The 11,087-nt window shown below is 37.8% G+C and overlaps 1 protein-coding gene across 1 annotated transcript; it reads left to right on the top strand.

Annotated features, from left to right (window-relative positions):
- The first annotated feature begins 443 nt into the window (after positions 1-443).
- Positions 444-10,740, top strand: LOC147172086 (uncharacterized). The gene is made up of 5 exons (XM_086078859.1): positions 444-736; positions 5,789-5,921; positions 7,452-7,624; positions 8,655-8,919; positions 8,995-10,740. Exons 1-5 carry the CDS (start codon positions 677-679, stop codon positions 9,156-9,158), a joined length of 795 nt encoding a protein of 264 aa, XP_085934985.1. The 5' UTR covers positions 444-676; the 3' UTR covers positions 9,159-10,740.
- The last annotated feature ends 347 nt before the right edge of the window (positions 10,741-11,087 follow it).

The raw sequence follows: 11,087 nt of genomic DNA, 5'->3' as shown, positions 1-11,087 counted from the left end.
AAATGAATTATTTCAGTACTGATAGCTTGTGTATTTTATCGCTAATAAAATGAATTTAATTATGAAAATGCCTTGTCGTTAGCTAATGTATTACATTTAACAGAACGCAGTTGCAAAGATTTCAAAAATATAATTGGCAATTCGATTTATGGACAGTTCCGAGTTAAAGTCAAAATGGCGGTCTTACTCGGTGAATGGATGCTCTCCGATCATTGAAAAGCATCGGATTTAGGATCATTATAATTTGACTTGAGGATTGGTTTTTATTTCATAATGTCATGAAATGGGGGGGTTCAGTATTCACTTTCAGTCATAACTCGTGAATTTGTTTTAGTCTTTGCTTCATTATAAATCAATCAACCCCTCCGCCATGAGACACGCCCCTAACTTCCGGTTCAGGTGACGCAATGGCGTCGTGACATCAACGCGGCGTCACGATGCTTTGCCAGACCAAACAACTTTTCCAGACTGAGCAGCAAGCGAAGCGACTCCACACCTCGACTCGTCCAGCTACGACACGCCGTCAAGCAGAGATTTTTTTGGGATCGTCGAAGATACCGACTGAGACGCCACTACAATAGACTGTTAAGGATTTAACTTTGATTTAAACACATTTCCATTTAGGTACTTTTTATAGTTTCTTCAGTTAATTACCGCCGCCTCGCTGAAAATTGAGATGAGGACTCTGTGGTTGTTGTTCCTCGTCGGGCTAGCCCCTGGATTCATAAGTGAAAAAGTAAGTACGGTTTGGGTTTTACTTAGCACTGGATGTTACTTTAATTTTTTATATATATATATATATATATATATATATATATATATATATATATATATATATATATATATTTATCTATCTATCTTATACAAACTTTAAAAAATTGTCTGCACGGAGGAAAAACACGGACAATGCCTCCTTATTCAAGTAAATATTTAGAGAATAATGCTGTTTGGCCGACTAACATTCAGTTTTCTCAGTCATGAGTAGGTGGCTATGCGGTGTCAAGTTCACATAGGACGAGTCGGTTTTCCACGTTTGACTTTTTTCTCCCCCAAACCATGACCACTTTCTCACTCACACGTGTTGGATAAAGCTTTAAATGTAATCAAGTTTAGTCCACACGCTGCTTCAGGCCATTCTTTCCCTCCCTCACCAACAAAAAAAAACCCAATCTGTTTTTCCCTCTGTGTGTGTGTGGTAAAGCTGGAAAACACCTGGAAACTGCTCCCTTTTTTCAACAGGAACCAAAAAGATCCTGTTTAGAGAAGTAAGCTTAAGGTACTGTGGAACCAAGTCAGGTTACCTTTTTCAATAAGCATGGTAATTCTGAATCGTGGATTGTGTATTGTGAAAGCAAGCCAACTGAAACCCGAGACTGTAGCTCCAGTGAGAGTTTATGAAGTTTCCCCACCTACAGTACATAGAAGGCCCTGCAGGTTTTAAATGCGAAAGCACAGAGTATTGGAAACAAATCGGATCGCTGAGAGACAGCTTTGTGCCTTTTTACGTCCAGAGAACTCAGTCTTAACATTGCTTAGCGTTATTATGGTTAGATGGCTTATGTCTTAAACGCAAACTGTCCCTGTTGACGAATGTGTGGCTGTAGAATTACTGGTTAGTCAACCAGCAATGCTGCTCTCGTGTGAATAATGAAAGTCTGCTCGTGACAGGGTGTGAGCTGTTTTTTGTGTCATTTTCTGGATGGATGACTCACCGTGAGTCCCTCTGGGCTAGTCCAGGCACGATCGGAGCTGCATGGGACATACAGAATTTGGGAGACTTACTATGACACCTGATGCCGTTGCTTTATTGGGACATTTTGTTCAGGGCAGTGAGCTCGTAGTTTGCACGTCTGCCTCACAGTTCTAAGGTTTGTTGTTTGAATCTCAGGTCAAGCGTACTTGGCTTTTCTGTGTCAATTGTACTGTACATCTTTTAAGAGGCAAGTCAAGTTTATTTGTATTGCCCATCAAAACAAAACTATGAATAAAGGAACATAATTGATTTTAATTCTAAACATATTTCATTGGCACCAGACTTTTATGTTACATATACAGATTGTGTTCAGTGTCAAATTTCACACCACTGCCCTGGCATTCTAGTATTTCCTATAACAGCGACATGGAAAATGCCATTTTCCCACGGCCTCCACCTCTGTCTGCTGTCCTCTTGAATAAAATTGGTCCTGATTAGTAAATATAGCAAAGGTGGTTAATAGGGGTGGGAATCTTTTAAAGTCTCACGATTCAATTCCGATTTTTGAGTGTGCGATTCGATTCAGAATCGATTTTCGATTAGGAACGATTTTTGATTCAAAATTATTTCATTGACAATGATTTTTTCTTAAATTGATAGATGTTCAAGGAATCGTAACGATCTACTCCAATCTGACTCGCTGATGCTAACTAGTGCGCTACTCGTGGCACTTTTATCACTCAAAAGAACGGCTCCACGCTGCAAAAAAAACATTTATTGGAATAACTTGAACGTGACTTTTTCCTTCTACTCTCTAATGTGGCTGCGACTTAACAGTGTATCAGAACGCGTGGAACTACACTACCCCTAAGTGGCCAACTCGGGTACAACATGATCAGCGCTCCAAATAAAAGCACACACAAACAAAAGGAAGACAGTATAAATAATTTGAATCAAATCGATTTTGGGACATCTAAAATCAATTCTGAATCGTACTAAATGAGAATCGCGATTCTTATGTGAATCAATTCTTTGGGCACACCCCTAGTGGTTAATCATCAACTGATGTGTTGAATGTGACGCGATTTCACAGAATACTAATCTAAAGGGAAAGACTCCTCTTCATCAACCCAACGCGATCAGAACTTGTACAAGTGGAAAAGCAGTGTACATTGTAAGAAAAAACACACCATTCCAAAAATTTGCCAGTTTTATTTCAAAGTAATTCAACCCATCTGAAACGCTTAAAAAGTTGCAATACTTCAACAGTCGTGGTGTGCATTCCTCCAGTAAAAGACGATTTGATATATATTTTAAAGTGGAACGATTCTATGCACTCACATATTTAAAATCAAAATAGATTTTCTGATTCAAATCTTTTTTTTTTTGTTCCACCCTTATAGACACTACTAACGATACACTATACAGTACCCAACGTTTGGCGCTGCTGCCCCGCTGTGCACTCAAGTTGGTTACACAACCATGCTACCATGCGTCTGTCATTATTATTGACTTTCAGCCCTATGTGAGAAATATTTTCCTGTAATAACCGTAAGCCCAAATGCTTTAAAGGAATTCTTTATTACAAGCGTTAATAATGCATTTCCGTGAGCCAATCAGGCGTGCGTTCGTCGGTTGCATATGTTTTTTTACTGCTGTGACAGGCCTATTTCCAGCAAACTCTCATCGTGACAGAGCACCAGGCTACCAGATGGGTATACTATATACTGTATGGTCTGTGTGTGTGAGAGACGCCGTGTACGTTTTCCAGATGTCTGATTTTCATGTAAACAGGCATTATAGTGACTCTCTGGCACGGGTGCATGATAGTGCAATGTATTCTATTTTGTTGGCGGTTTTCTTCTGTTGCCGTTGAGCCCACAACCTCGCAGTAGGTCTATGCTGACGTTCCGTTTCCATCTAGTTGATGTGATATTTATGTATAGCGTGTGATATTTTAGAAGATGGGAGGTAGCTTTTTGCTATTCAGCAGATGAAAGCACCTGAGGTCACAGTAAGGTGAGCTTCTATCGCCATAAAAGGAAACCCTGCTTTCTTTCACCGCGGTTTAACTGTTCCCTCCACACCAGAGAGCCTGTTAAAGTAGACACTGGTGTGAGCTGCTTTGACTTAAAAAAATAAAAAAAAGCTAAAGAATACATCAGACCAGAAGCTGTTTGCTTTTGTGTTGAATCAACATGTTTTCAAGCATGTTTTGAAAGGAGCTGAAATTTGACTAAAAATTGCTTTCTGATAGTTTGTAAACGAATAAATGTTCCATACACTGTATTCTAGGGCTGAGCGATATGGCCAGAAACTAAAATCTCGATTATTATTATTATTTTTCAGTCATTCAGGACGATTAAGATTTTAACGTAATAAACCCAACAAACATTTATTTAAAGATTTCATTTATTAAAAAAAATAATTCCTCTGCAAATGTATACTGATTGTAAATCACTTTTAACAACCTTAACACTCAGTTTGTGTTTGAATGCCACAATTAAGTGTCTTGTCAACCACATTCTGCCAAAATGACTACTCACAATAACATTTGGATGTAACAGAACATAAGAACAACAGCTTTTAATGATCCAGAAGACAAAATTCGATTTCACGATTTGGCAAATATTCAACAATTACATTTTTAAAATGATGGTTAATTTAATTAATTTGATTTATTGTACTTTAATCAAATCACACTTAAAAAAAAATCCAACTTTCCTTCCTTGGAGCATTTCAAACATTGCTAAACATTGGCAAAAATGCTCGATCCTACTTCCATTGATGCTGACGTCCCCACTTCCCACGTTTAATCCACCTTTGACCCAAAGTCAGCTATAACTTTCCATCTCTAGCTTACCATGGGCCAGGACAGGATAAGCGGTATAGAAAATAGTTGGATGAATGGTATGTAGGATCATGCAAAAGTTACACACATCTGATGTTTGTGTCAGACTGGCCCATACATAAGGATTTTGCTTTTTCTACTATTAAACTACTACTCTGTCGTGAGTCGTGGCGCTGAGTTACCCCCTATTTAGTGGTCCATAACAGAGATGGGCAGCATAAACGATGGAGGGGGCCACATTTTTTTCATCAGCGCCACTTGGAGAGACCGCATAGGACCGCAAACTTCCTAACCAAATGTATGACAAAAATGCCATTCTAATTTATGACAAAATGTGCATGTTTTTTATTAAACCGATGTACAGAACAATGTCTTAATGTATTTCAATGCTCAAATGCATCTATAGAAGATGGACTTTGCAACAACAAAGGTTTTGAAGCGTGCAAAAAAAACACAAAAAACACATGCTGTTATGCCACCGCCTCCCCCGCCCCGCCAAATTTTGAAAATATTTCAAATACATTTACTTGGATTAGCCGCTTCCAATGTTTCACTCACCATTAAGTTGTCTTTTATAAATGGGGAGGATCTTTAGTGGGACTTACTTATTACACCGCAATATGACAATATGCGTCTGCTTTGTGTAATTATAATAAATCACTGCACTCTGACTCTGATAAACATTTATGGCCGTGTTTAGTTTGTTCTCAACACCTGTGTCTTAAGACGCTTCCTTCCCTTCCTTTTGCCAGGATCCATCCGTGTTCGCACCTGTGTTAGTGGAAGCATAGCATGCATACCAGACATGCATACTTCACGTCTGAATGGGCCACATTCATCTGTATGCGTGTGTGTATCTTACGAAAATGCAGCCTTTTTATCATGCCGCATTCGGCAAAGGTAATGCTGCCAACAACAAACTAAACTAATAAATGTACAATGTTTGCGATTAACCGTACAAGGGCCTTATCTCCATGACTTCTTCCTGTGATGATTTAGATGGCAACAGATTTAGGGGTTATTAGTCCTGCCGGGAATCAACTGGACCAGCATGTGAATTGAAACTATGTGCAGTAATTCAAACAAACTACGACCTCCTTTTGCCTGCCTCAGTATGGTATCACTTTATTGACAAATTCTCAGAAACCAAAGGTCAACTCGTCAATGAATTTCTGTGAATAATTTTTTTTGTTAGCAATTTTCATTGTCTGATAACAAAAATGTTCCCCCCTTTTTCCTCTCAGATGCTAGTCTCTTCCCAGACCCTCACATTCATTGGAGATGACCTTTACATTGAGGGTCAAACATCAGGTGACCTCCCGATAGATGATGAAGATGGGGACGACTTTGGCTCGGGATCTGGATCCGGAGACTATGGTAAGAGTCAAGACTTGGTCAGGTGTATTTTTAAAGAACCATCAAATAAACAAAAGTCTGAAAATGTTTAACATGCCCCATTTGTAAGGCACACACATTTGTGGGATGAGCGTGGCAATTGAGTCCCATTTAATTCTGCTGTTGTTCAGCACCTTGGACGGCTACCACAAGCTCGGGTCAACGGCAACAACAGAATAAACTGCTGTTAACTACTAAATACAAATTTCCTTTCATACTTTTTTGTTTTGGGGTTATTTATTTGTTCAGGAAAAACTGGTTAATGTGTTTCAAGTGTTCATCATAAAATGGGTGTGTTTGTGTGTGTGTGTGTGTGTGTATAATCTATTGCCTGTTGTCAGGTGTGGCCTTTTTACCTAAACCAGTTAAGTGCATTTGCTATTATTATTAATCTGACGTGTTCACACATTCTGAGGAATGAATTGTGGGTGTTTGTCCCAAGGTGGTGTAGATGAGGTTATTAGAAGCCAGCAGACGCAAAGTACTTTTCACCTTTTTATTCATAATAATTCATCGTTATCTAATTTTTAATAATTATTATAAAAACAATGACAGCATGTTGTTCTTCAGACCGCAAAGTAGTTACTAATCAACAGTGCCTCTGCTGATTAGCAGCTAATTGCTGCACTCCATTTTGTGTCACGACGCAATCAGTTAATCAACTATCCATTCCACATAAGCTACTGAATTGAATCGATAATACTAATCATCCAAGTCGTTAACCCGTTGCTAATCAGCACACAGTCCTCCACTCCTTGTTGCTTTATACATTACTCACTCGCGCACTCAACCCTAAAAGGAACCTTTGCACACATCAATGTACTTTTACTTTGTACCTTTCTAGTTGTATGACGCCATTTCACTATGCTTTCATTCTAAAAACAGTCATGTATGTGCGCAGTTTTTTTTTTTTTTCTGTACGATTGTGTTGTGATGGTTATCTGAAGTCTGACGCAATTGTCTGACAACCGCCACATTTTTATGCACCGTTTGAGGTGTGTTTTTCCCAGTGTGGTTTACCAAATTGTGCAACCGTTTCTTGCATGTAAAATTTGAGATTTCACCATCTACAGGTCAGGACAGGTACATATCATGGAAAACTAAAAGGTTCAATTCACTAATTGAATTTTATATTATATTGATTCACTACAGAAATAGTAAAAAAAAAAAAAACATTATTTGTCTGTAATTTTGTCGATTAAAGCTTACAAGTAATGGGGAAAAAAACTTCAATTTACCATGTCAATAATGAATATTACAGAGGAAACATTCAAAAGGATTTTTAACATTGAACTTGTTTTTTACTTGGGAATTGGCCCTCTGAAAAGTATTTTCATGATTGTCACTATTTTATTTAACTGCTGAAATAGATTGACTTTCCTACAATATAACAATTTACTGAGATGCATTTTTATATTCATCATTACAACTGCTAAAAACAACAAACAAAACGGTGGCGGCAAAAGGCCAAACTACTGAAAAGTGACTCGTATCCAAATCTGTTGTTGATAGACAAAGAAGAGGAGACGGCAATCCTCACCACGTTTGTCACTTCGAACAAGAGCGAAGAATTGCTTCCACCTCGGTCGACGTCAGCAACCAAAGCAGCTGACCGCCACGATCCAACAACCACAGTGTTAGACGGCGAGACAACCGCAATGGGTGTGGACACGGAGGACAAGGAGGTAAAAACACACACCATATTTATACTGGTGCAGAAAACCTTGATGCCAATGTCCTGTAATTTGTTGCATGAATTTTGCTCTTTTTTTTCCTTTAATCATCATAAGCAATTGATTTATAAAATTAAGTTCAGTAATAAAATTGATACATTAAACATGTTTGTGTTGGTTTTATAACAATAATTGGCTATGGAATTATAAATTGCTGTGATAGCACTTTTTTTGTTTTTTTAAATCCCAAATCGTGGGGCGGTGGAGGGGTCAGGGGTGGGCTATTAAATAGGGGGGTTAATAAGAAAGAAAACATTTTCACTTTTATTTTTACTTTTAACAGTACCTAGGGATTGTTAAAAAAATAAATAGCATCACTGATTTTTAGCACATTGAATGTGCCACATTCCATACGCGATGTACCTCAATATGCTTCTCATACTGTAATTAAAAGTCCAACCTTTAAAAGCAGTTACAAACAGAGTTAAAGGGATTTAAAAGCAAAATGAAGAAATAAAAAATAGCTTGCTAAAATGACTAAAACAGTGTACAGTGCAAGAAAAAGATTTCTAGTATTTAAAAATACTCTGAAAGATCTTAGCTATGGGGGCAAAAAGCATTTTTTTTCTTCCTGCATTTAAAATTTGACATGTTAATTTGAATATTTATATTATTCACCCTGGTAATAAAGAATACGAGCCAAGCGGGGGACTGTATTATAAGTACAGAGAAGAAGAAAAACAAGCTTTTTGAAGGTGGCATATTATGCACGGTGCATGTTATCCACGGAATTTTACGGTAAATGTAAACAAAATTAAGAACGAGAAAGAAATGTTTTTTTATATTAAAGAATGTTGTGTGTGTATTGAGTTTCTTGTTTTTTTTTACTCATTTATCTGATTTAGTAATTTATTTATTTTGTTGGTCAAATGCAAATGTGCATATCAATTTTACGGCTTTGTAGTATAGCTTTTAATAAATCCGACAATCTCAATTAATTATACTTTTTTTTTTTTTATGTGTCCATGCTTGTTCCTTTTAGGTGCCAGATAATGACCCGACAGCTGACTGGTTCACACATGCTCCCACTCCCAGCTCCACCTCCAAGGGTAAGGACATCAACGAAGCCGACGAAGACAACAGCCTGGACAGGTGGGACGACACCTCCGTCACCAAACATGGTGTAGAAGAAGACACAAGCGGAGTTCTGACAAATGAAATTCTCCTGGGCCGGGGCAGCAGAATATCCGATTCTCCTGATGATGTGACATCTGAGAGCATGTGGGAGCGAACGGAGGTGCTGGCAGGTAAGCTTGCAACCGCTGTCAAGGAAACGTGTACAAAATACAACATCTCAATCATGGTTCTTTCTGCCCTTCCAGCGGTGATAGCATGCGTGGTGGTGGGCTTGCTTTGTGCCATCTTCCTCCTGGTTCTCCTGGCCTACCGCATGAAGAAGAAGGACGAAGGGAGCTACGACCTGGGAGACACCAAGCTTTCCACAACGGCTTACCACAAAGCACCAACCAAGGAGTTTTACGCCTGAACTGACCAATCGAGACTGTGAATGGATATCGTCACTTGCCAGTTTGGACTGAGAGCGGCTCAATATCGGCTTTATTTTCAGATCTTCAACAGCAGCAAACTCATCTCTCCACGTCTCTGTCTTTAGCCTCCGCTTTTCTCACGCAGAATGGGAGAATTCAAACGCAGTCTTGTCATATCTGAGAAAGGAGTGCAAGTGTCTCCAGAGAGTATCATAGGATCACAGCCATTCTAGTCAAGGAAAGTCTATTCAACACTGTGCCTTAAAACCCTCACTGCCTATCTTTAGATGGACTCGCAATGGTGTCAGCTGGGCTAAAAAGTCACAAGGAAGTTGACGGAAACAAAAAAGTAGGACACCTTTATTGTGTTTTGAATGATGTCATAAAATGGTACTAGTATTCCAAAGAAACAAACGTTAATCCTTTTTTTTGGTCGAGGTCAGATTTCATGTGTTGTTACATTTCATTTGGCGCTTTTTTGCTGACTGTACAAATGTTTTTCTTTTTGCCATGACTAGTGAATATGTTATTCCATATTCTTTCAAGTATTGGTACGCGAGATTGGGTTCCTCTGCAGGTACATAACTTTGTTTTTCTCATCAATCTTATCTTGTAACTAACAATATCATGTTCTTTGTTGTCTTTGGAAATTGTAGCTTGTTTGTGTATTTTATATTTTGAGATTTTTGACCCAAAAGCCATTTTAAAGAAATCAATTGCAGTCTATACTATGCGTTGTATTCCAAATGCCTTTGCACACACACAGGATGTCAACTTTGCATTGAACATTCTTAATATTAACAGGACTATTTTCTGTGATGACTGAGTGCAGCAAGCAAAGCCAAACCACATTCCATTGCAATTGCCAACCGTATGCAGCTATAATAACAGGTTTGACTGGTGACAGCATTGAGAGCCTTTCTGCACAATAAGGTTTTTCAGTAAAACAGGCTAGTAAAATGACCACTTCAGTTTTCCAGCGTAATAATGCATTACTTTGTAGTTTTCTGTTTTATCTATATATGTTTTAGCATTTTGTCTGGTGCTAATTGTATGTCAAAGCATTTTTTGTTTGCTTTGTGGATTGAGGGAAAGTTATTTTGGAGCAGCTCTTTTGTTAGACTTTATAAGTTGTCTCATAGTTGGACCTCTAAAAAGGCTCTCTAATGAATTATATTTTTACCAAAGCTTTTGCAGCAATTTTGCTCAGATTTAAAACTTGTTCCCTTTAATATGCAAGACCTCCCGCATTTTGTCAGCGATTTAAAAATGTTTAGATGTTTAAATGAAATTTCAGTTGCTGTTTTGCAGAAGACTAGTCTCCCTTGCATTTCTCAAATATCCTGTAGAATTCTGGTTAATGACTGACATTTCATGGCTGGAATAAACAGATTTTTTGTGAACGTTAATCCTCTTGTGATTTACTGTTTTCATCAAGATCATAAGGATGAAAGATGGTGAAGCTGAATCAGCAGTTTGTCAAAAAGATGTCATGTAGATTTAGCTGTAAAGAACCACATTAATACTTGTTCTTCGCTTTAAACCGAGGGTAAAAGCAGAAATAAACTCGAAATGCAAACACGTGCTGTGTGTGTATCAGTTTAGTTTATGTAACTTTCATTTGGGATTGTCTATGTAGTGATAAAACTACGACATATATATTAATTTATATTGTTTTAGACTATAATCAATTTTGTTATGTAAAATGTACAGTACTTTTGAGTATCTTTGTTTCCACTGATCAGATTATTTCAAATGTATGTTTTATTATATTCTGGTTCAATTAATTGTTGGTAAACCAGATGTATGCAATTGTCTTGAACACATTTAATAAAAGCTGAAAAAAAAATCATTTTACATTCATGGCTTTTTTTTTTTAATTGAAAAGAGGTTGAGCATAAATTTATGCCAGTGGCAGATACGAAATG

Source organism: Leptonotus elevatus, chromosome 6 (assembly GCF_054856555.1).
Source record: "Leptonotus elevatus isolate MCC_2025b chromosome 6, RoL_Lele_1.0, whole genome shotgun sequence".
Taxonomy (NCBI): Eukaryota; Metazoa; Chordata; class Actinopteri; order Syngnathiformes; family Syngnathidae; genus Leptonotus; species Leptonotus elevatus.
The sequence above is the reverse complement of the archived record's forward strand: the minus strand, read 5'-3'. Positions and strand labels throughout refer to the sequence as shown.

What these genes read in the sequence shown, in the direction of transcription:
- LOC147172086 (XM_086078859.1), top strand. Translation starts at nt 677, where the DNA reads ATGAGGACTCTGTGGTTGTTGTTCCTCGTCGGGCTAGCCCCTGGATTC. An exon ending in CTGGATTCATAAGTGAAAAA is followed by an intron (nt 737 to 5,788) that starts GTAAGTACGGTT and finishes TTTTCCTCTCAG; the next exon opens with ATGCTAGTCTCTTCCCAGAC. An exon ending in TGGACACGGAGGACAAGGAG is followed by an intron (nt 7,625 to 8,654) that starts GTAAAAACACAC and finishes TGTTCCTTTTAG; the next exon opens with GTGCCAGATAATGACCCGAC.